This window comes from Anomaloglossus baeobatrachus, chromosome 4 (assembly GCF_048569485.1).
Source record: "Anomaloglossus baeobatrachus isolate aAnoBae1 chromosome 4, aAnoBae1.hap1, whole genome shotgun sequence".
Taxonomy (NCBI): domain Eukaryota; kingdom Metazoa; phylum Chordata; class Amphibia; order Anura; family Aromobatidae; genus Anomaloglossus; species Anomaloglossus baeobatrachus.
In genome coordinates, this window is record NC_134356.1 from 116,956,237 (window position 1) to 116,982,680 (window position 26,444).

Sequence of the window (26,444 nt, forward strand, 5' to 3'; positions counted from 1 at the left end):
GCATTCATGCTTGAAGTATTCTAGTTCTTTATATGTGCATTTATATAAACTATTTTGAGAGATAGCATATTTGTGACTATATTTTTGGATTTTATAGCATTGTATATACTTACCTGGGTATATTCTTTGTGCCCTTTTTCAGATTCCTCATATTGTCTGTAACATCATCTCTTAATTGTAATATATATTTTCTTAATATATTATTAATAAAATGATTATTTTTATCCTGGTGTTTTTCTCTGTGTTTGAGGGTTACTATATGATCCCCCTTTTGAGTATTAATGTATTCCTTCGGAACTAGTAGTTTGGGGAGCAGTCACTTTACTGTATGACCAAGAATAGTATGTTATAAACATAGTGGTCAGCAGTGTGAGCAGCCTTCTCTCACCTCAGCACACATGGTATCTCCAGTATCAGATCAGATAGACATGGTGAGCTGCAGTGTGAGCTACCTCTTCTTACATCAACATCTCTGTGATCTCTGGTATTGGATCAGATAGACATGGTGTCCAGCAATGTGAGCAGTGTCTTCCTTGTCAGCAGCCTTGGTATCTCCAATATTAGAACAGAAAGACATGATTGACAGCAGTGTGAGTGTGTGATTGTGTGATATTGTGGGTTATGTACCATTTTATGTGGGTTCATGTTTTGGGCGTCGTGGTCTGTCTATTCAATGTATTGTTTATCCTGTCTGTAGGGTTATAACTCCTTGCAGTGCTTCTGTCCCTAGGTGTGGGGGAGGGGGCCTGGAATCTACCTAAACTCTCTGCTTAGCTGAGGGATTAGTGATTCAGTCTGGCTGAGCAGGAGAAGAGAGGAGTCTGTTTGAGAACTTCAAGAGAAGCAGGACGAGTCATCCTCTAGGGCAGTAGCTGTGGCTCCCCAGAGAGACCTGGACATTTATGGCTTACTGGACTATATTTGTGTTTCTGGACTATTTTTTACCCTATGTATGGTGGATTATGTTATGGACCGTTTGATTTGCTTGGAATAAATGTTCTTTGGATTGTTCCATCATCTCTCGCTCTCATGATTGTGTGATATGGGAGAAGGACCCCGTCACAGAGTGGCTGGCCTTTTTCCTCACCATCACAAGTATATATAATGATAGATCAGGATACCAGTAGGAGCACATCATATACGACACATGAAGGGAGGGTTGCCGAGCTTATACTGTACATGCTCACAGGCATCTTATCTAACAATTGAGGATATGTAACTCTTAAGTGGGATTTACACGCTGCGATCTCGCTAGCGAGATCGCAAGCGATCGTACCCGCCCCTGTCGATTGTGCGACACGGGCAAATCGCTGCCCGTGGCGTACAACCTCGCTTAACCCCGTCACACGCACTTACCTGCCCTGCGACGTCGCTCTGGCCGGCGATCCGCCTCCTTTCTAAGGGGGCGGTTCGTGCGGCGTCACAGCGACGTCACACAGCAGGCGTCCAATAGAAGCGGAGGGGCGGAGATGAGCGGCCGTAACATGCCGCCCACCTCCTTCCTTTCGCATTGCCGGTAGACGCAGGTAAGGAGATGTTCGTCGCTTCTGAGGTGTCACACATAGCGATGTGTGCTGCCGCAGGAACGAGGAACAACATCGCTAATAAGCAGAAAATGATTTTGGCCGTTTTTGCGATCGTTTAAGGTCGCTCATAAGTGTCACACACTGCAATATCGTTAATGATGCCAGATGTGCGTCACAAACACTGTGACCCCGACGATAATTCATTAACGATATCGTAGCATGTAAAGCCTGCTTAAGTGTAACAAGTTGACAACCATTTTAATTCTATAGTGATTACTATATAGTATAATTTCCAAATTAAAAATACAATCTTCCCCCGCTATATCACAGTTCACTTATTGCGACTTCACTGTGTCGGAGGTACCGAGAGGGGGGTGGTGGAGCAGGGTCACAGGAGGCAGGGGCGATGGTGGATCAGGACGATGCTGCAGGCAGTGCAGCAGGTGTGCCAGGTGCTCACTGCAGGCACTGGTAGGAACATCCAGAAACTGTCAGCAGTGTGGGCTTCAAAGATATGGCACCCAGAGATGGCGAATGCGCAGATTGAACTGTTCTCTCAATGATGAACCAAGATCTCATCTGCACACATGCCACCTCATTTTTCTTGTGTTCGCTGCTGGGAGATCAATGGGCCGGAGGCGGCACATATGCAGAAGAGATCTTGAGCCGAGAGCTCAATCTGCTCACGCGTTGACTCCAGACACCAATATTTTTAGCCCGCACCACCGACATTTTCAAGATGGCCCCTGTTTCACCTTCTGCAGCGCACAGTCCACACTATTGCCCCTGCCTTATGTCATCATTTTCCACCACCCCCTGGTAAGCTAGACTCGGCTGGTAAGACGTACCCCTCATTTTCCTCCCAAGTGCGTCTTCTAATCCGAAAAATACAGGTAAATAATAGAGTATATATAGCGCCTCTACTTTGCGGAATTTCACCTATCGCGGGGTTCTCTAGAACGTACCTCCAGCGATAGGTGAGGGATCACTGTAATTAAGAATTTATCATAATGATATTTCATTTACTTATGGATTTTTTTTCTATTCCTGGAGAACCCCTGTAATGACCATGTAATTTTTTTTTTAAATTCATAGATAAACAGCTTTTTACTTTTCATAAATCATAATTTATATTTAACTTTTGTTAACTTTTTCGGACAGGGAAACAAAAAAATAAGTTCCACCAAAGGACTTGTTTTTTATGGTATGAGTTGGAGTTTTACTGATGTCGTTTGTTGGCGTTACCAAATATGCTTTTCTTTTTTAATCCCTGCTGTCATGCTTTGATGCTTACCCTTCAAGTCTCTGTTCTTTTTACTCGGTCTCAACACAAACATGTCAGTCACTTCCAACCACTTGGCACAGACCCCACAGTGGGGCTGAGATGTTGGAGTTGTCTATGGCAGTCACCGGTCTGTGTCGAGACAGGAAGAACTGAGACTAGCGGGGGACAGGAGAAGTATTGAAAGAAGACCAGCTGGAGATCAGTAAGGTGATTATTTCTACTTTTATCATTTATTTTGCATTTATTTGAAAATGTTTAAATGGCTGGACAAGTCTCCTTGTCTTTTTCTGAGAATTTGAAGCAGAATGTTTGTCTACTTCCAGCTCCTCCTTTCTCCACCATAGTATATATTATCAGGGCTGCCACCAGGAATTTCAGGGCCACCCCAGCTCCACCTACACCCCTCAAACCTTCAACCTTCTACAGTGTCATCGCCACTCTTGGAAAAACTCCACTTCTGCACAGTTCCCATATCCAACCACAGCTTGTGAGATATGCCATGTATACAACTTCAGCCCATGATACACTCCCCGTATGTATCTAACCACAGAATGTTATATGGTTAACAGCACCAACTAACCAAAACGGCATTGACAGTCATTCACTGTCCACAAGTCAGTATCACTTTGCAGTCACCAACAAAATGTCCCTGCACTGTGATCCTAAACTTCATCCTCCCTTATATCTTTGCCAACACCCAGAAGGGGAGAGGAGACAACATCATACCCTGCCCACTTTTACTGCAATTGTAATGTCAGCTTGTGCTACACTTGTTTTTTATGGCAAATATGAGGAGTTTCTCCTCTCGGTGTTTAAAATGAAAAAAATAAAATGTAACACTATTTTTCTTATTTTATACCAATAAAAAAGTTAATTTTTTTTAAAAAAATAAATAAATAAAAATAGTAATACTTTACTTTTTTCAATTGTTGAAAACAAAATCTTTCAACTTTGGAGACTGTGGGTTACAATAATTATATAAATTAGAGTTCACCTGGAAAAAAAAGCAGAATGGAAAACCAGTAAGCTAATAATTTTACCTGACACATTCTGACCCTCCACACAGTAGGACCAAAGTTTGTCTTTATCGTAATTCCTTGTCAGGGAGCACCTAAGAGAAGAAAAATCTATAATACAGCATACAGTCACTAGCTATGGCAGAAATACATAGCATTATGAAACAAAGTTGCTGTGAGCCATTAGCTCAGCTAGTTATCATGGATGTTAATCGCTAATATTTGTAAATTTATAGGAAATTTTATCAAAATGTCAAAAATATTGGTTTATGACAATTTTTTGAAAAACTTTGAAATCTTTTAAAATTTTACCATGCTTCTGAAATTTTTATAAGTGGCCTTGATTGCCAATGAGGTTTTAGCCAGATTTGTGAATTGTGATTTGTAATGATGATTGTTTTTGAGCTCTATTCATGTACTAATGCTGGTTTTGGTGATGTGTTCATGTACTGATTGTGGTTCTGGTGCTGTACTCATTTACTAATGGTGGTTCTTGTGATGTATTCATGTACTGATGGTGGTTCTGTTGCTGTATTCATGTACTAATAGTGGTTTTTATTTTATATTCATAGGTACTGATGATTCTGGAGCTGTATTTCTGTACTGATGTTGGCTGTGGTTCTGTATTTGTGTACTGATGCTTATTTTGGTGCTGTATCCATGTATAGTTATTGGTTTTGATACTGTACCTATAAAATAATCTTGTCAGATGACATGCTAAATACCTATGTTAATAAAATATTGTGCTGTGTGACAAGGTAAGAATAAGAATTACATCTTCTGTATTTATGCTAAGACTAGAGATGAGTGTGCCCATGGAAGTTCAGGTTTGGCTCATTCAGTTGGATTTTAGATAAAGTTCAGTTTGGAACCCAGACTTGATCTGAACCCCAATGGGAGTCACTAATTGTTCAGTTCGGGTCTCCGTCGACAAGCAGCCAGCCCTAAACAGGACACTTTCGGGCAGGGTGGGCAAAGTTTTTTCCATTTTTTTTTTTTTTTGGGTGCACACTACATCCGATGATGCTGTTGTTACCCCCAGTGCGAGCTTTTCAAACACTGCAAGCGGCTCGCTGGGCTGAGCATGAGTGGTTTGCATATGTAAAGTACCTGATCTCTAAACCTGAACTCATTTTTCTTATAATGTCTGTGTTTAGTATGAACACTGAACCTCAGGTTGGATCATCTCAAGACTAAAGCGGGCTTTACATGCTACGATATTGCGATATTGTTAATGAATTATCGTCGGGGTCACGTTGTTTATGACACACATCCGGTGTCATTAACGAGATCGCAGTGTGTAACACTTAAGAGCAATCTTAAACGATCGCAAAAGAGGGCAAAATCGTTTGCCGTGGAGAGGTCGTCCTGAAACAAAAAATCATTTTCAGGATGTTAGCGATGTTGTTCCTCGTTCCTGCGGCAGCACACATTGCTATGTGTGACACCGCAGGAGCGAGGAACATCTCCTTACCTGCCTCCATCGGCAATGCGGAAGGAAGGAGGTGGGCAGGATGTTACGTCCCGCTCATCTCCGCCCCTCCGCTTCTATTGGCCAAATGCCGTGTGACGTCGCTGTGACACCGCACGACCTGCCCCCTTAGGAAGGAGGCGGGTCGCCAGCCAGAGCGACTTCGCAGGGCAGGTAAGTGCGTGTGACGGGTGTAAGCGAGGTTGTGTGACACGGGCAGCGATATGCCTGTGTCGCACAAACGACGGGGAGGGTACGATCGCTTGCCTCTCTACCTATGGTTCAGTACCAGTGATATTTCTGCCTTGCAGTGTGTTTACTGGCTCTGGTGAGTGTTCCTGATCTGTTCTGCTACTGTGTCCTGACTTTGACCCTCCCCCATTTGTCTGCCTGTCCCGGTCCCTGACTTCCCGCTCCTGTCTGTTGTTTGTGTTTCCCTCTGCATACCTGATCTCCCGGCTTCCGACTCGGTTCTGTTTTCTGACTTTGATATTGATCCTCCCTTTGCTGTGACTCAACTCTCCTGGCTAGACCCTGACTGTTTGACTACTCTATTGCCCTCTGGTCGTTCGCCTGTTTACTACCTGCTGAAGTTACTCTGCTGAACTTCACCTGCCTTTTCATTACAGTGTTTCTTTGTCTCTCCTTCACTACTCTGCTGCCACCTAGTGGGGATTATGCTGTACTGCGTCTTATTAGCATTTGTACAGCGTGACAATTGCTTTATAAGCAATGCATAATAAATAATTATTACATGAAGAGAAGGGCTCATTAAACCTCAGCATTATCAGCTACTTTAACACCGCATCCAACTTGTACAAAGTGTAACAACAGAACATTCATGTTCTTTTTTAATCCATATATTATGTACTCCTCATTAAGGGTGTCCTAAGCCGTTGTATTTTGTGTCTACCCCTTGCCCCAACCTCGCTTATATTTTTCATCCTACAGAAAAATAGATATATGAATGTTAAGTCATTATAGTTTTCTCCTGAAGTAGAGGCCAGATCGCCTTGAAAAGTGGACATCAATAAATCTGTTAGTTTAATCCAACTCATCGTTTGGTTACACGTCAGCGCAAAGGAACCACTTTCTACCTCATTATAATGTATGGTAACTGGCGGATATTAAAAAAAAAGAAAAGGAGGTACAACGCATTCCAATATGATTGCCCTACCATGCTTTGGGTCCAGGTTTTCCTTTCTTGATACAAGTGTTGTGAAGCATGCGGGCATGGTGAAAAGGGAAATGGCACAGCTGGCCGCTTTCTGTCAGAACTAAAGGTTACATAAAAAGATTGATGTCATTCCTACAATACAACAATATTCACCCAGTACATCATCATAGAAGCCATAATAATCAATTAAAGGGGATATCCAATCTTTTAAAATTGATGGCATTTTCCTTAGCATATGCCATTAATATTAAAAAGTCAACTGTTAAAAAGGAAGTGTACCCTATAAATTATAAATTATACTCATTAATGGTTAAAATTGCAAACTGCTTGTAAAAACAACTGCAATTCTTGTTAAATATCCTCCTTGTTCTCAAGAACAGAGATATTTAATGACTTTGGAGGTGCGGTTCATGTCTTTTTCTATCGTTATTGCATTGTCTTCTGTTTTTTTACTTGGACCAGCACTCCTCCCATTTGGCACAGACGTTTTTAATTAGCAGGAGACTAAAAAGAGGGGATCTGGCTTTTTGCTCTCAGTTCACACACTGGGAGTTTGTGGAAGGCACTGATGCTGTGTGGCGGCCATTGTTGTGGTGGTTTTGTGTTGGTGGGGCGTGTGGCCTGGAGCCATGGGGTCCAGCCTTGCAGCATGGTGTTGTGAGGCACCAGGTCCCCTGGTCTGCTGGTGCACTGTCGCAGTGGCTGTGGTTGGTGCATGGCGCCACACCTTTAAAGCTTCAAATTAGTTAGGGACCACCTCAGAGGTTTGCCGTGACATGGCAGTGGGTTTCATACTGTTTGATTAGATTCTTCAACCAAGAATCTCATGTTCAGGTATATATATTTTTGCCTAGCGGCATTAGATCAAAGCATGATTTTGGAGGTGCAATTCATGACTTTTTCTACAGTTATTGCATATTTAGTGCTATAGTTTACTGCTCATTGCCTAGTTTATCAGCCACCTCAGAGGGTCTGCTCTCCTGTTAGGTTGAGGCTGAGTAGATCGCCTGGTCTGACCATCTTCAGAGGCCAGAGCTACCTTCATGCTGCAGAGGCAACGTTCCCTCTGCTAGTTAAATCAGAGAGCGTATAGTTAGGACCAGCAGCACGAAACGCCACTGGTCAGAACGGACAAACATTAAGAGCCAGAAGGAAGAACGGATGTGCGCTCCAGAAGATAGATGATCATAGCCCTTTAATAGCTTATACTAAAAAATACATTGTTTTAAAAGATTGCATTAGGATTTAACAGATTAAAAAAAAGTTACCTAACCCAGATGCTTGTTTTTGCCTTTCTTTGTGTTTCTGAAAAAAAAAATGCATTCATATTATTTATCTGAATTACTAATTGATGGAATAAAAATGTTAGTGCTCTAGTATAAGAATACCACTACGCAAAATATAACAGGCAACTTTACATTTAAACGGGGTCAGCTTATCACTATAAGTTGGCCTCCTCAAACCACTATCATTCTATATTAGAAGGAAGCTATCACTAGGTTTTTGCTACCCCATCTTAAAATGGCATAATTTAGGGGAATAGATCCTGATTCCTGCAATATATCACTTACTGGGCTGCTTGCTGTAATTTTAATAAAATCCATGTTTTGTCTGCTGCACATCTACAAACTCTCTGCTGAGCTCTGTATAACACCAACTGCACCACTGATTGACAGATTTCTGTGTATGGCCGCTGATTGGCTGCAGGGTTCGCGTGATGTCACACTATTACACACTCATAGGCAGAGACAGTGCCAATGTAGCGCCCCTGAACCCATCAGGGCACTGCAAGATACTGCATCCTGTCAAAGATGCAGGGCCTACCCCCAGGGACCTGGAAGACCAGTGCCTTGTGACAGCAAAACACATTATAATCCCAGTTTTCCCCCATCCCCACAGACTGGCGACAGACTAGAATCGGACCCAATGGATGGCCACACAGGGGTGGAGCCGATCCAGTCCACTAGACAACGACCAGGTGGGAGGGGACAACAGTTAGTTAGAGAATTAGAGTTAGTGAGTGTAAGGGAGATGAGATGGATGTAGCTGGACTGACACAGGAGTGTAACGGAGACCTGAGGGCCCGGTGTGTGGTTGCCGGATGGGTACAGTGAAGTACTCACGGAACCATAGCACCGATGGGGTACAGAGCCCTAGGTCGGGCAAATGCTCCAGGCAGACCTGATTAAATCTGCACAGTGAGGGGACGATCCAGGACTTCACTGACCTTAGAAGTCCGGGGGCACCAGCAGTAACTGGAGAACCAGGGACCAGAACGGAACACTAAGCCTACAAGGTTCACACTGCCCTCCATACGGACCAGAGACTGAGAGACAAACAGGAGGGGACCCCAAGACGCTCCAAGCCACGGGGACCCACCAACTTGAGAAAAGTGCAGGGGAAAGAAGCCACCAGATCACCAACCGGCACTGGGACTAAAGGAACCAGAGGTTAATACCAGCCTTCCTCCGGGTACCAGTTACCATCTACTGTGAGTAAAGAGAACCAGTTACACAGCAACCCCTCATGTGGCCTACCTTTCTTTCCTCGCCTACTCCATCACCAACCCCCTGGGGCCCCGGCCCTACTTGCGGAGGACCCAACATCCAGGCTGCCATCACATCAGCCCAAGCAGAGAGACTGTGCAGTGGCGGTTCCATCACCATAACCGCCCACAACCCGCAAGTGACGTCACAACATAAACTTTATTAGCTATCCCCCTGTAAATAATCCCCTTTATAAAACGACCCCCAGGGTCACGGAACCGGGCAATGGTCACCCAGTGACACATCCCATTAGTACACTGCCCAGGACCGAGCACCCCATAGCCCTGGGCGACACACCAACATCACTGGATCGCCATTGGGACCAGAGATAAGCATGAGTGTTTTTATTTTAAAATGAGGAAACGGAAAAAACATACAGATTGAGAAGGACTTGTCCAAATAGTAGGCAAACCTTTTAATTCTAGAGATGAGCAGACCCATCGAAATTGTCTTCGGCAGGATCAGTCGGACTTTAGATAAAGATCAGTTTGGGACCCGGACTTGACCTGAACCCCAATGGAAGTCACTATTTGGGCAGTTCGGGTCTCCGCCCACATGCAGCCAGCCATAAGCAGATCACTTCCGGAGAATGGTCGACAGGGTTTTTCCATTTTGTTTGTTTGGTGAACACTACATAGGATCGGGCTGTTGTTACCCCCAGTGCAAACCTTTCAAACACTGCAAGTGGTTCGCACTGGGCTGAGCACCGAGCGTACCCAAGCACACTGATGCTTGTGTGAGTGGTTTGCAAATGTAAAGCACCCGAACACTGAACCCGAACTCAGTTTTTTTTGTAAACTCTGTGTTTTGTGCGAACAATGAACAATGAACCTCAGGTTCATTCATCTCTATTTAATTCAAATTCAAAGGTAATTTCCACAATCGCATTATTTTCACAAAGCACAATAAATACATACTTATTGTTAACATACAAACTAAATGCAACATAATTTTGTAATTTCTCGTTGACCTTTCCATTTTAAAAATCAAGAATTGGATGACTGACAGGATTAGGCTTCTTGCTCCCACACCCCGGCCAGTACAGTCAAAACACAACTTGGAGACCCATCTTGAAGTATACGTATTTAAAAACATTTCAGGCAGACAGCAACACAGGGATATCAATGCGGCCCCATTTCCCCATAGTGTCTTTCTAGAGCAGTGAGGTATGGTCCATGGAACACACAGGATGTGGCATGGCATTTTGGCAAAAATCAAAACATGGATGAGTAACAGGATTAGGCCTCTTGCTCCTACACCCTTAGTACTACAGGTAAAAGAAAAATTTGGAGACCCTACTTGGAGTCTCTACATTTCCAAAGATGAAGGTCAAACAACAGGAAAAGTGGCAACAATTGACACAGACTACAAACAGTAGAACGCCGCAACATGGATGTGTGGGACCGGCCCTTTCACAAGGCCTGAATCAGCATTTCTATCTTAACCAGAGACAGCAAGATGACACAGGCATAGACCTCTTACTCCCAGAACCCTGGAACTACATACAAAAGACAATTTGGAAACCCTACTTGGAGTCTCTACAGTTAAAAAATTATGGTCAGACAACAGGAAAAGTGGCAATAATTGGCACGGGCTACAAATTGTAGAATGTCGCAACATGGATGCATAGAATCAGCCCTGTAACAAGGCTTTGAACCAGCATTTCTACTTTCACCAGAGACAGCAAGATGACAGACAGGTGTAGGCTGGTGCTCCCAGACTCCTGATACTACACCATCGCCTAGTCTGCACAGTCTGTGCCTAGGGTGGCAAAATCATTGGACATCCATGACTTGTTCATCTTTATGAAAGTTAAGCGGTCTATGATTTCAGGAGACAGCCGGATACGCTAATCCATCAATACACCACCAGCAGCACTGAAGACACATTCTGAGAGAATGCTGGCTGCCGGGCAGGCCAAAACTTCCAAGACATGACTGGCGAGCTCAGGCCACTTGTAAAACAGGTCATCAGGCATGGGCCATGGCAAGGTGGTGCATGCACAACAGGCGTGGACCACTGCAGGATGGTGCAGGCACATCAGGTGAGGACCACTGCAGGGTGGTGCAGGCTTATCAGGAGAGGACTGCAGCAGGATGATGCCGACACAGCAGGTACTCAAGACTTCAGGTTGAAGATACAAACATGACTTTATTCCCAAGACACAGCAGGACATCAGGTACAGAGCACAGCAGGCCTTCAGGTAACACAGAAGACTCCAGATACAGAACACACGGAGAAAGCTGGAGCCTAAGGACCTGATGGTAACTGAATACGCCAGTCTCTGAGTACGCAGGTTTCTGAATAGGCCAGACCCATGGTTAGCTGGACTCAGACAGAATACCAGACTCAGACAGGTGACCGGACTCAGGCAGAACACCGGGCTTCAGCAGCAGACTCCAGCACTTCAACAGCAACAGAGACAGGACAAACACACAGGTACTAGGATAGAAACCGAACAAAATGCTCTGGCCCCTCCCATTAGGGGCTGGAGCCCTAAATAGCTGGTGCCTCTCAGTGATAAGATGGGGACACCTTAGCAAGGTAAGCACACATCCCAATAAAGGGATAGGAAGTGTGCGTGTGCGCCCCCTAAGCTGGAGACCTAGAAACTCCACACAACATGTGCAAGGCCTGCGGCCTAGGTGGGAGCAAAAGCCGGCACTGGGTATCGGCGGGGGAAACAAGCCAGGAACTGCACTACATGTGGATGGCAGGAAGAGGGGGAACAGAGACACTGTGCAAGGATGGAGAGGAGCCAGCACTACATCACTCTTCTACTCTTCCATTTTTCAAGCCCAAAATGCAAAAGGGTCCAATCCCCCTTATGGCATGGATATTCAGCTCTGCATACTCCTACACTATCCTCTCCAATCATTCCCTATTTCAGGAAAAAACTGTGGAAGAAACAAGCGCAGAAATAGGGTCTTATCTGGTAGACAAAGGTATGCACAAGTAAAGACAGGTACTCACCTACTTCAGTTGTGACTGGCACAACTCCAATATAAGCATATAGGCTGATAATGCAGCAGTGGTCAGCAGCAGCCCCGATACAGAATTTGCAGATAACAGGATGGCTGGGAGAAAAACGGGTTAAATGCTGCGCTAGAAAACCACGATTCTGATGGATAGAATAAATCCTTTCCTTTAATGGCACAAGTCAACGCGTTTCGAAAGCATATCCGCTTTCTTCATCAGGACAAGACAGTACAAAAAAAGAGAACAGTATGACAAGCGTTGCTGCACGGTGAGAGATATAAAGCCTTGAACAAAGTTCTGCTGGTACATGCGATCTTCTAAAAAATGCACGCTGTTTTAAATTAGAAAAAGTGTATCCCAAATATAAAAAGATTCTTTATTTCATTAGTTAAAAAATATGTTACCCATAGAAAACATCAAAAATACATCATGTCAACAATATTTCAGACTAATATGATAGCAAAAAAACATAAATATCTCTAAACCAATTGCCTCATCATGTCACCTTTGCCTAACCAATGGATAAATAGGTGACCCAGGGGAAGTATCTGAGTCTCATTATCATCACCTCCACTCCTGGGGTTTAATGTCAGTTGACGAGGGTGGGGATCCTGCTCAGACCCTAGTTGGTCCGGGCCAGGATTCAACTAACATAGATTTTAGGCATCAGTGCAGTGTCTGGGAATCTTTATAACAGACCTGTGATACCCATGGGATAGAATTTGTGAACAACATTGTAAACTTGCCCATGTGTGGCTCCCCACAGTCAGTTTGCCGGTTGGAGATTTGTGACGCTGGGGAAAAACAAGTGTAATTGGGGTGGCACCTCTAAGGAATGAACTGTGTGTGATGTTGAGGTGCTGGAAGAGGAGGAGAGGCAATTAGATGCAGCGCTTGCCAGCTACTCTAGCACAAGCTGTTTCTCACCCTTATTTCAAAGTTGAAGTGATGTGCTGCTGCCAAAGAAATCTAGTGCAGTGAGCTGTCCAGTATCGAAAGTTGTCTCATTTCTCTTGGAATAGGACGAGCCAGTGTTTGTTCAGTAGAGCTTTGACTAACATTAGAACATCCCACACATACTGTTATGTCACCACCGGAGTCCGCTCCAGCGACTTCTACTCCGATCGCCAGGCGACGCCGTGTTCCTGCCGTGGATGGTGCTGGTGATGGGAGAGGAGTCGATACCAGTGGCACCGGTGGGCGCAGGCTCCGATCATCTACTGGGCCGGGTTATCTTGGGATCTGCAGTACCACTGGCTGACTATAGGTGGCGTGTGTCTTCCAGCTGAAGTTGCCATCATTCAGCTACAGCCAATGGGAAGACACCACACCCTTCTTAATTCCCCTCCTGTCTGCTGACCTCTGCCAGAGATAGTTCTGATTTCCTGGCTCCTTGTCCACCCTATTTTGTTTAGTGATTCCTGTGTGCTGACTTCTGCATGTTTTCTGACTACCCTCCTGCCTGCTGTTTTTGTACCTCGCTGCCCGATCCGGATTTGACCTTTGCTACGTTTTCTGATTACGTCCTTGCCTGCCGATTCTGTCCCTGTTCTGCTATTCCTGGTTTGACCCTGCCTGATAATTACTCTCATCGGACTGCAGCCTTCCACAGGTAGTGATCTCCAGGGCCCTGTGTAATTCCAAATCCCTGTATAGGGGTTAATGGGTTTCAGGGTTCTGGGGGTCCTGCTTGGTGAGTGGCTTCCCTCTAGCCTGTCCATTACATCCCATCTGAGTCTGTGGATCTAGGCAGGCGTTACACATACACCCCGAACCCCCCGCCTATTCACCCTTCCACAACAACCTCGGCGTGATTTAACACTCATGGTTGATGTACACTTCCCCTCTGGAACAGATATTTTGCAACCCTACACCCACACCTGTCAGACATTTGACACAAAAGATACATTCTTTATTCCTTGCCTGAGATGGCAATGTTGGGAAGACACTAAAAAGTACCAATACCTAGAAATGTGGTTCACTGACAAATTTTGAGCTGGCACTAAAAAGTACCAATACCCAGAAATGTGGTTCACTGGGTAATTTTAAGCAGGCAGTTAAAAGTACAGAGACCTAGAAATGCGGTTCACTGGCTGATGTTGAGCAGGCACTAAAAAGGGCCAAGACCAATTTAGCTAGTTCACTGTCAAATTTTGAGCAGGCACTAATAAGTACCAATATCTAGAAATATGGTTCACTGTGTGATTTTGAGCGGGGAGTAAAAAGTGCCATGACCTATTTACCTAGCTCACTGGAAAATTTTGAGGTGGCACTAAAGAGTGCCAAGAACTATTTAGCTAGCTCACTGGCAAATTTTGAGCATGCACTAATAAGTACCAATACCTACTGTGTTTTTCCAAAGATAATATTTCTCCCAAAAATAAGCCCTAGCAGGGATTTTCAGCATTTTCGGAGCAAGGCTTAAATATAAGCCCTACCCACAAAATAAGCCCTAGTCGCAGTTCAATAATGAAGTGTCCATGCACCTAAAAAAGTTAAAGAATGCTGCAGGACACTTCATTATAGACAGCATACACCTCGCAATCATTCTCACCAGGCGCCGAGTGGGAGGACCTGCAGTGGATCTGTTCCGCCCCTGCAGCAGTCGAACCGCTTGGATCCGGGAGTTGCTGCTGTGGTTCGAGGGTCTCCAGATCCGGGGGCTCGCGGCCACTCTCAAATGAAAAAGGGGCTATTTACAGGGGAGAGAGAGTTTGTGATGCCACCCGTGGTTCGCGGTAAGGGGAGTACCGCCGCTGCCGATGGGAGTACCCGGGGGAGATGGAGCGGGGCAGCCAGATGGAGTTCCCTCCACGGGTAGGGTTGACCCCAGGACTCTGGATGGTGGAACGCTGGTGTAGGGGAGCGCAGGGCTGGTTGGAAGCAGGGGAGGACCATGTACTCACTCAGGCAGTGTCGGTGATGCTTCGGCCGCAAAGCAGACTCTGACAACAAGGTAAACCAAGTCTCTGGGTGTCGCTGCCCTCTTGAGGGAGCCCGTCCAGGTATCCGTCCCCTATAGTACTGCCGGGTGGTCCGGAGCCTGCCTCCGTGCACAAATTAGAAGTGTTCTGGTGGCCCGTTGGCGTAAAGCTGTCCGGGCCCCGCTGTTTACTTGTTGGTAGTGGTGCTGTGCTCTCAAGTGTTTACGCTTGGGATTTCTGTGGGCTGCGTGGGTTGGAAAGCCCTATCCCCCTCATTGCGCTAGTGCCCCTGATCTCTGAGCTTCTTGGGGACAGTCCATAAAGTCACTATCCTCCACAGGTTAATTGCCAGGTTGCCTGAAATTACTTTCCGACCTAGGGTCCAGTACCCCGTCGTACTTTCGGTCTCAGACAGGTTATTGGACTCAAGCTGCTGACCGTCCTCCAAGACCAGGTTTAGGCACCCAGCCTCAATACCCTGCGACCGGGTCTCCGACTCCTCCGGGCCCAGACCACCGTCTGCGACCCAACCTCTAACACCTAGGGAGCCACACGCTCCCCCAGCTCCTCACTAATCCTGAGCTACCACTGTTCTGTCCTTTTCTCCTACCCTCCCACCAGTCTGCCTGACCCCTAGGTGGGCGGCCCTATTCTAGCTCAGCAGCCCACTGGTGTGTCTGACAGGGTGTGGTGTGAGGTGTGGTTGGGATTTGGATGCGGATGGAGGCAGTACCATAGGTTGGGAACCATGGGGGGTTGAGCCCTGCACTAAAGGACAGAGAGTGCAGTACCCTGTGATGCTCTGATTAGTCCAGGGGCGTCACAGATCACACACCCACACACATCAGATCTCACACCCGCACACATCAGATCACACACGCAATCAAGAATCAGATCGCACACACACTCACCACATCCAGCGATACCGATTTCTTGAGACGCAGTGCGGTGGAGCACAAGGACCTGCGTCTGTGGTTGAAATGCTTACAGTACCTGCGATGCATAACTTCCTCACATCTTTCTCTACAGCCGGGGGCATTCTGTACTGCCATATGTGGTGAGTGACTTGTGAGTGTGCAATCTGTTTGGTGATTTTGTGTGTGTGTGTGTGTGTGTGTGTGTGATCTGTTGTGTGAATGTGTTGGCCAAAGGCAGGGGAGGACAGCGTGCAGCATACCTGCTGGGAGGGCCTTCCGGAGATCACAGGAGGAACTGGGAGCCACGCAAATACCCAGGGTCTGGTAAGTATGAGTCTCCTGGAAAGAGGGGTCTGCTTTTTTGTGGGGGTAAACGTACTCCAACCATGTTTATCCAAGAATAAGACCTACTCCAAAAATAAACCCTAGCACTATTTTGAGGGCAAAAAAAAAATGACAGTGTCCTATTTTTGGAAAAACACGGCAGAACTGTGGTTCACTGACTAATTTTGAGCAGGCACTAATATGTACCAATACCTAGAAATGTGGTTCACTGGCTAATTTTGAGTAGGCATTAATGCGTCAGCGGTAGCAGCACCTTCCCTAATCTTTAATAAGCACAAAATAGTGCCGACACCATGTGTCCGCATTTTTTATGCAGATGGACATATCACTTTTGCAGCCAATGACACAATCCCTTGTGTCTTAACCTTGAGGATGTTTTCTGGTCCATGATTGGCTGCAGGGACATTCACAAATAAAGTTAAGAAAAAAAAGTGTGCCATTTCTTTGGCTTCTCCTGAGTCCCTACAAAAGCATAACATGTTATTAGAAAAGCATTTTTGGAAAACGCATTCAGTTATCAAACAAAACCGAATATTGCCAACATTTGTGAAAGTGCTCGTATTAACAAGCTCGAGTCGAACCGGCTAAGGCTCTTAACGAATTTGAGATTGGCGAACCTTTATTGAACAAATTAGCTCATCTCTAATCTGGATAGCTGCTTGTATTACTTGTCAGTGGTTTCTAGCAGAGCTAAACTGTCCTGCAGTTCTCCACAACAGCGCTGGTAATAGCCCCCTGACAAAGGTAACCTCGTGTTGCCGAAATGGCCGTCGGGTGGTCTGCGGGACCCTCCTTTACCCCCCTGACATCCAGCATCTGAAGTTTGTTCATGTAAGTGTATTTTAACAACCAGCTTATTATATACTAGAAGGTGGCCCGATTCTACGCATCGGGTATTCTAGAATTTACGTATTGTGTAGTTCATGTATGATTTTTGTTATATATATATATATATATATAGATATTGTTGTGTGTAGTTACCAAGTGTTTGTGTAGGGCGCTGTACATGTTCTGGATGTTGTCTGGGTGTGATGGGGGGTGAGAGCGGTGTTGTTTGTGTGTTGCGTTGTTTGTGGAGCGCTGTGTGTCTGTAGCGTTGTGTGTGTGTTGCGCAGTTTGTGTGTGTGTGGTGTGTTTTGGGGGGAGGTATGTTTTGTGCAATGTGCGTGTTGTGCGGTATGTGCGTATATTTGTGTGTGCAGCGTTTTCTGTGTGTGTGGGTGTCTGTGTAGGGCAGTTGTTTGTGGTTCCCAGTGTGTGTGTGTGGTGTGGTGTGTTGTGCAGTGCGCGCGCGCGTATGTGTGTGTGTGTTGGGGGGAGGTGTGCACTTCCCATCGTGCTCCATCCCCCATGCAGCGCACTCCCTATCGTGCTCCATCCCGTATGCTGCGCACCCCCCATCGTGCTCCATCTCCCATCCTGCGCACTCCCAAACGTGCTCCATCCGCTATGCTGCGCACTCCCAAACGTGCTCCATCCGCCATGCTGCGCACTCCCAAACGTGCTCCATCCGCCATGCTGCGCACTCCCTATCGTGCTCCATCCCCCATGCTGCGCACTCCCAAAGTGCTCCATCCGCCATGCTGCGCACTCCCCATCGTGCTCCATCTCCCATGCTGCGCACTCCCAAACGTGCTCCATCCGCCATGCTGCGCACTCCCAAACGTGCTCCATCCGCCATGCTGAGCACTCCTAAACGTGCTCCATCCGTCATACTCCGCACTCCCCATCGTGCTCCATCCCCCATGCAGCTCACTCCCCATCGTGCTCCATCCCCTATGCTGCGCACCCCCCATCGTGCTCCATCTCCCATGCTGCGCACTCCGAAACGTGCTCCATCAGCCATGCTGCGCACTCCCAAACGTGGTCCATCCGCCATGCTGCGCACTCCCAAACGTGCTCCATCCGCCATACTCCGCACTCCCCATTGTGCTGCATCCCCCATGCTGCGCACTCCCAAACGTGCTCCATCCGCCATGCTGCGCACTCCCAAACGTGCTCCATCCCCTATGCTGCGCACCCCCCATCGTGCTCCATCTCCCATCCTGCGCACTCCCAAACGTGCTCCATTCGCCATGCTGCGCACTCCCAAACATGCTCCATTCGCCATGCTGCGCACTCCCAAACGTGCTCCATCCGCCATGCTGCGCACTCCGAAACGTGCTCCATCCGCCATGCTGCGCACTCCCCATCGTGCTCCATCCCCCATGCTGCGCACTCCCAAACGTGCTCCATCCGCCATGCTGCGCACTCCCCATCGTGCTCCATCTCCCATGCTGCGCACTCCCAAACGTGCTCCATCCGCCATGCTGCGCACTCCCAAACGTGGTCCATCCGCCATGCTGCGCACTCCCAAACGTGGTCCATCCGCCATGCTGCGCACTCCCCATCGTGCTGCATCCCCCATGCTGCGCACTCCCAAACGTGCTCCATCCGCCATACTCCGCACTCCCCGTCGTGCTGCATCCCCCATGCTGCGCACTCCCAAACGTGCTCCATCCGCCATGCTGCGCATTTCCAAACGTGCTCCATCCGCCATGCTGCGCACTCCCAAACGTGCTCCATCCGCCATGCTGCGCACTCCCAAACGTGCTCCATCCGCCATGCTACGCACTCCCAAACGTGCTCCATCCGCCATGCTGCGCACTGCCAAACGTGCTCCATCCGCCATGCTGCGCACTCCCAAAGGTGCTCCATCCGCCATGCTGCGCCAGCATCAGCCTCTCTACCTGCAGCATCAGCCTCTCTCCTCCCAGCATCAGCCTCTCTGTCCCCAGCATCAGCCTCTCTGTCCCCAGCATCAGCCTCTCTGTCTCCACAATCAGCCTCTCTGTCTCCAGCATCAGCCTCTCTGTCCCCAGCATCAGCCTCTCTGTCCCCAGCATCAGCCTCTCTGTCCCCAGCATCAGCTTCTCTGTCCCCAGCATCAGCTTCTCTGTCTCCAGCATCAGCCTCTCTGTCCCCAGCATCAGCCTCCCGCAGCATCAGCCTCTCTGTCCCCAGCATCAGCTTCTCTGTCCCCAGCATCAGCCTCTCTGTCCTCAGCATCAGCTTCTCTGTCCCCAGCATCAGCCTCTCCGTCTCCAGCATCAGCCTCCATATCCCAGCCTTCCCCAGGATCAGCCTCTCTCCTCTCAGCCTCCTCCAGCACGCCGTGCTCTTCTGCCGACACTCACAGATCCGATCGCATACACTCACACACACCCACACACACCCACCCGATCGCATACACTCACACACACCCGATCGCATACACTCACACACAAAGACACACACACTAACGATATTGCACATACGCGCTGATACTCACAACATCCGGGGATATCACATGCTTCTGGCCATGTGATCCCCCGGCAGGTCCTGGAAGCTCACAACAGCACAGTATCGCCGCCGAGAAGCAAGCGATATCCCAGGATGTTGTGAGTATGTGGATGCGATGTGATGTGTGAGGTGTGTGTGAGTGTGATCTGATTTGTGTGTGTGTATGTGTGTGTGTGTGTGCTGTTATGTGTGTGTATGTTCCGCAGCTGCAGGACCTTGATGTGTGGATGCGATGTGATGTGTGTGTGAGGTGTGTATGAGAGTGAGTGTGAGCCGGTGTACACTGGTAACTATGATACACATCGGGTAACTAAGGGACCTTAGTTACCCGATGTTTATAATGGTTACCAGCTTTCACGGCCTCCGTCAAGATCCCAGCATCGCAAGGTTATGTCTGGCGCTGCCGGGATCCTGACGGAGCCGGTGTAGAAGCAAGCGATATCCCAGGATGTTGTGATGTGTGAGGTGTGTGTGAGAGTGAGTGTGAGAGTGAGTGTGATCTGATGTGTGTGTGTACTCACCTGGGAATCGGAGCTCCGTGTCAGTTGGGCCAGAGCGAGCGTGCATTGCGTGAGGGGGGCGGGGCCTGCAGAGAGCCGGGGCGAGAGGCCAATCCGTGTGGGGGGGCGGGGCCATGGCGAGCCCAGCGGCCATTCAGCTTTGTGTCACCGTAAGGACACAATTTCGGAGCATGACAGACAGACAGACAGACAGATAGACAGGCAGATAGACAGACAGACAGAGAGAATAAGGCAATTATATATATAGATTGCTCTATAAAGTCGTCTCTAAACTACAGAAAATATTCAAAATGATTCTACTTAATGCAAAATTATTGAAGTCACAAATACATTATTAATATATAACATATCAATAACAAAGGAATATAGGACTTAGCACCAGCTATGGCCCAAACACCCATTGCCCAGAATAGACGCTTTTCACTGATATAAAATCGTAAAGTATAAGATCAGCCGCTCAGCACTGATCAGTGAGGCTTGTAGAATGACAACATGATGATAGGAAAACTGCAGCTGCCATGTAAACCCCAACACACAAAACAGGGCACATATGGGACTCGCACAGGGCTCGCACAAAGCGCGCACAGGGCGCGCACAGGGCACGCACAGGGCACGCACAGGGCACGCACAGGGCTCGCACAGGGCACACACAGGGCACGCACAGGGCTCGCACAGGGCACACACAGGGCACACACAGGGCACACACAGGGCTCACACAGGGCTCGCACAGGGCACGCACAGGGCTCGCACAGGGCTCGCACAGGGCACACACAGGGCTCGCACAGGGCTCGCACAGGGCACACACAGGGCACACACAGGGCACACACAGGGCTCGCACAGGGCTCGCACAGGGCACGCACAGGGCTCGCACAGGGCTCGCACAGGGCACACACAGGGCACACACAGGGCACACACAGGGCTCGCACAGGGCTCACACAGGGCACACACAGGGCACGCACAGGGCTCGCACAGGGCACACACAGGGCTCGCACAGGGCACACACAGGGCACACACAGGGCACGCACAGGGCTCGCACAGGGCTCGCACAGGGCACACACAGGGCACACACAGGGCACACACAGGGCTCACACAGGGCTTGCACAGGGCACACACAGGGCTCACACAGGGCTTGCACAGGGCACACACAGGGCACACACAGGGCTCGCACAGGGCACACACAGGGCACGCACAGGGCACGCACAGGGCTCGCACAGGGCACACACAGGGCACACACAGGGCACACACTCTCCTCTCAGCCTCCTCCAGCACGCCGTGCTCCTCTGCCGACACTCACAGATCCGATCGCATACACTCACACACACCCACACACACCCACCCGATCGCATACACTCACACACACCCGATCGCATACACTCACACACACCCGATCGCATACACTCACACACAAAGACACACACACTGACGATATTGCACATACGCGCTGATACTCACAACATCCGGGGATATCACATGCTTCTGGCCATGTGATCCCCCGGCAGGTCCTGGAAGCTCACAACAGCACAGTATCGCCGCCGAGAAGCAAGCGATATCCCAGGATGTTGTGAGTATGTGGATGCGATGTGATGTGTGAGGTGTGTGTGAGTGTGATCTGATTTGTGTGTGTATGTGTGTGTGTGTGTGCTGTTATGTGTGTGTATGTTCCGCCGCTGCAGGACCTTGATGTGTGGATGCGATGTGATGTGTTAGTGAGGTGTGTATGAGAGTGAGTGTGAGCCGGTGTACACTGGTAACTATGATACACATCGGGTAACTAAGGGACCTTAGTTACCCGATGTTTATAATGGTTACCAGCTTTCACGGCCTCCGTCAAGATCCCAGCATCGCAAGGTTATGTCTGGCGCTGCCGGGATCCTGACGGAGCCGGTGTAGAAGCAAGCGATATCCCAGGATGTTGTGATGTGTGAGGTGTGTGTGTGAGAGTGAGTGTGAGAGTGAGTGTGATCTGATGTGTGTGTACTCACCTGGGAATCGGAGCTCCGTGTCAGTTGGGCCAGAGCGAGCGTGCATTGCGTGAGGGGGGCGGGGCCTGCAGAGAGCCGGGGCGAGAGGCCAATCCGTGTGGGGGGCGGGGCCATGGCGAGCCCAGCGGCCAATCAGCTTTGTGTCACCGTAAGGACACAATTTCGGAGCATGACAGAGAGACAGACAGACAGATAGACAGACAGACAGACAGATAGACAGACAGATAGACAGACAGACAGACAGACAGAATAAGGCAATTATATATATAGATTAGGGGATTCACCTTGCCGATGTTATTTCCAAGGGCCATATATTCAGGGATGTTTATGGGTATATGGTGACATCTAGTGGACATAGTGATTAATGCACTGGGTTATATTGTATTTTTTCAGTCTTTGCAATTATATCCTGTACTAGCTATACCGTAGTACCTGGGCGTTGCCCGGGCCGGGGTAGTAACTGTCCCTCTGTCTTTCTCCCAGTCTCTGTCTGTGTGTTGCTGTCTGTCTGTCTCTCTGTCTGTGTCTTTCTTTGTCTGTCTGTGTCTATGTCTCTGTCTGTATTTGTATCAGTCTATCTGTCTCCATCTCTGTGTCTGTCTCTCTCTATCTCTGTGTCTGTCTCTATATGTGTGTCTGTCTGTCTCTTTCCCCGTCTGTCTCTTTCCAGGGCTGTCTCTTTCCAGGGCTGTCTCTTTCCAGGGCTCTCTCTTTCCCCGTCTGTCTCTTTCCCCATCTGTCTCTTTCCAGGTCTGTCTCTTCCAGGTCTGTCTCTTTGCCCGTCTGTCTCTTTCCAGGGCTTTTTCTTTGCCCATCTGTCTCTTTCCAGGGCTGTCTCTTTTCCCGTCTGTCTCTTTCCCCGTCTGTCTCTTTGCCCGTCTGTCTCTTTGCCCGTCTGTCTCTTTGCACGTCTGTCTCTTTGCCGGGCTGTCTCTTTCCAGGGCTGTCTCTTTCCAGGGCTGTCTCTGTCTCTTTCCCCGTCTGTCTCTTTGCCCGTCTGCCTCTGTCTGTGTCTGTCTGTCTCTGTCTTTTTCTGTCTCTCTATCCGTCTCACCTCCGACATCTTATTACCTCACACATAAGCTTCTTTTACTAACAGTTTACTTTGTTCCTATAGCAACCACTGACAGTTGCTATTAATAGCTTGTAGCTCCCACCTCCATTCAGTTTAATGGATGCAGGATTTTGGAGATCAACTGTAAAGCGCAGGGTTAAATTTTCCCATCAAAACATAGTCTATGACGTTCCCTGAGTCAAATGGAGTGTCTGTGCAAAATTTCATGATTGTAAATATGACGGTGCGGATTCCTTTAGCGGACATACACACACATACATACAAACATACACACATACACTCAGCTTTATATATTAGATGGGCGTTTGATCGTTTTTTCTTTGTGTTGTTAATTATTAGCGATTTGCCCTATATAGTCCTTGCCTACACCTGGTTATATTATGCATCAATATATTTTTGATTATTGCATATTCATTTGTGAAAATGTGCCTTATAGATAATTAATCATGTGTCGTGGTTGTTGCTAATTTGTTTAATAGCTAGGTAGTGCAGAGCTGAGCTGTGTTTGTTGTCTGGTGCTGAGAAATCAGTGATGTGAACCTACAAATATTGCCACCTTGATGCATTTTGCAGAGGATTATTGTCTGCAATATACAGTGGGGGGAAAAAAACATGTAGTCAGCCACCAATTGTGCAAGTTCTCACACTTAAAGAGATGAAATAGGCCTGTAATTGACATCATAGGTAGACCACAACTATGAGAGACAAAATGAGAAAACAAATTCAGAGAATCACCTTGTCTGGTTTGGCAAGATTTTTTTTTTTTGCAAATTATGGTGGAAAATAAGTATTTAGTCATCTAAAAACTTGCAAGATTTCTGGTTCTCACAGACCTGTAACTTCTTTGTTTAGAAGCTCCTCTGTCCTCCACTCATTACCTGTAGTAATGGCACCTGTTTGAACTTGTTATCAGTGTAAAAGACACCTGTCCACAACCTCAAACAGTGCCACTCTAAACTCCACTATTGTGAAGACCAAAGAGCTGTCGAAGTACACCAGAAACAAAATTGTAGCCCTGGACCTGGCTGAGAAGACTGATTCTGCAATAGGCAAGCAGCTTGGTGTGATGAAATCAACTGTGGAAGCAATAATAAGAAAAAGGAAGACATACAAGACCACTGATAATCTCCCTCCATCCGGAGCTCCACACAAGATCTCGTCCCATGGGGTCAAAATGATCACAAGAACAGTGAGCAAAAATCTCAGAACCACACGGGGGGACTTGGTGAATGACCTGCATAAAGCTGGGACCATGGTAACAAAGCTACCATCAGTAACACAGTACGCCACCAAGGATTCAGATCCTGCAGTGCTAGACGTGTTCCTCTGCTTAAGCCAGTACATGTCCGGGCCCGTCTGAAGTTTGCTAAAGAGCATTTGGATTATCCAGAAGAGTATTGTGAGAATGTTATATAGTCTGATGAAATCAAAGTAGAACTGTTCGGTAGAAACACAACTCGTCATGTTTGGAGGAGACAGAATGCTGAGTTACATCCAAAGAACACCATACCTACTGTGAAGCGTGGGGGTGGCAAAATCATGCTTTGGGGCTGTTTCTCTGCAAAGGGACCAGGGCGACTGATCCGTGTACATGAAAGAATGAATGGGGCCATGTATCGTGAGATTTTGAGTGCAAACCTCCTTCCATCAGCAAGGGCATTGAAGATGAATTGTGGCTGGGTCTTTGAGCATGATAATGATCCCAAGCACACCGCCAGGGCAACGAAGGAGTGGCTTCGTAAGAAACATATGAAGGTCCTGGAGTGGCCTACCCAGTTTCCAGATCTCAACCCCATTTTGAAAACCTTTGGAGGGAGTTGAAAGTCCGTGTTGCCCAGCGACAGGACAAAACATCACTTCTCTAGAGGAGACCTGCATGGAGGAATGGGCCAACATACCACCAACAGTGTGTGCCAAGCTTGTGAAGACTTACAGCAAACGTTTCACCTCTGTCATTACCAACAAAGGAGATATAAGAAAATATTGAGAAGAACTTTTGTTATTGAAGAAATACTTATTTTCCACCATAATTTGCAAAAAAAATCTTGCCAAATCAGACAAGGTGATTTTCTGGATTTGTTTTCTCATTTTGTCTCTCATAGTTGTGGTCTACCTATGATGTTAATTACAGGCCGACCTCATCTTTTTAAGTGGGGAAAACCTGCACAATTGCTGGCTGACTAAATACTTTTTTTCCCCACTGTACATCACCAAAGAGGCATTTGTAGTTTAAAAAAATCTAAAATTAGGCTGACAGGAGCATACAGTACACGGAAGAATAGAGAGTATTCTTAAAGGTAGAATAAAGTTTAAGTCAGTGATGCATTTATAATATGGCAATACTAGCAAGAAGCCAGCCAAGAGAGACTGCAAAGCACGAGATCAACCAAGAGCACTGCAGCAGGACATTTCCAATGTCAACTAGAGGGTAAATAGAACCTTGAGGGGCATCCTTTGTGGGATGATATGTGAAAGACAGGCAGATTTAAAAATGAGATACAGTATAAAAATTAGATATGTTTTTTAGTCCGCAGGACACTTTAGACCTGCGGCCTACAGAACGACAGGGCACGCAAAGAACATCAGCGTCTTGTGCAGGCTATTATATTGTGTGGGGGGACTACTGTGGGAGCAATCATCCTCTGCAGTGAAGACTATAGTGGGGGCCTTCATCATGTGTGGGAACACTGATGTGAGGAAATGACACAGTGTGAGGGACTACTGTGTGGCCATCATCCTGCATGAGGGGACTATTGTGTTGCTGTCAGCCTATGTGGAAGGACTACTGTGAGGCCCATCATACTATGTGGGTGAACTACTGATGGGGTCATCATACTATGCAGGGAAACTGCAGTGGGTGAGCAGACCCCCTGCAAAAGGGAGCATAGTTAACCCGGAAATGTTATTAATAAAAATGTTTTATTTGTATGTGCATGTGTATTGTGTTAGGGTACCCCTAGTGGCCGGGTGGGACGGCTGTCACCACAGTGGGGAGGAGGAGCCGGCAGAGACAAGGGGAGGGGAGAGCAAGGGTGTGAGGAAAAGATTAGATCAAGGGAGCAGTCGTCTCGGGGACAGGAGCGGAGCAGCAGAGCCGGGGCAGAGTGTGGGAGCTGGAAAGCAGGGAAGCCGGTGAGAAAAGGAGCGGGCGGAACCTCATAGTGTGAAGCAGTCCGGTGTGGGTCCGGGCTGTGGGTAGCCAGAAGTGGGAGCCGGGCGAAGTGGAGTAGCCAGGCACATCCCCACTGGAGGGGACGCAAGGACAGGCTTCCCCCAGCTAAGAAAGCGTATCATCACCTTTATTGCTTTGTTTGGGACTTTTGTGAAGAATAAAAGAATGTTTGTTCATTGCATCGAAC

General features: G+C 47.6%; 1 protein-coding gene across 1 annotated transcript in view; it reads right to left on the bottom strand.

The window, feature by feature from the left end:
* The window catches only part of F12 (coagulation factor XII), a 149,279-nt gene that overhangs the window by 54,084 nt on the left and 68,751 nt on the right, over nt 1–26,444 (bottom strand). Inside the window, exons 2-4 of the mRNA XM_075343391.1 lie at nt 7,744–7,780; nt 6,476–6,575; nt 3,852–3,922 (exon numbers count right to left, since the gene is read on the bottom strand). Of these exons, the coding sequence (XP_075199506.1) occupies nt 3,852–3,922; nt 6,476–6,575; nt 7,744–7,780 (208 nt within the window). The remainder of the gene's footprint in view (nt 1–3,851; nt 3,923–6,475; nt 6,576–7,743; nt 7,781–26,444) is intronic.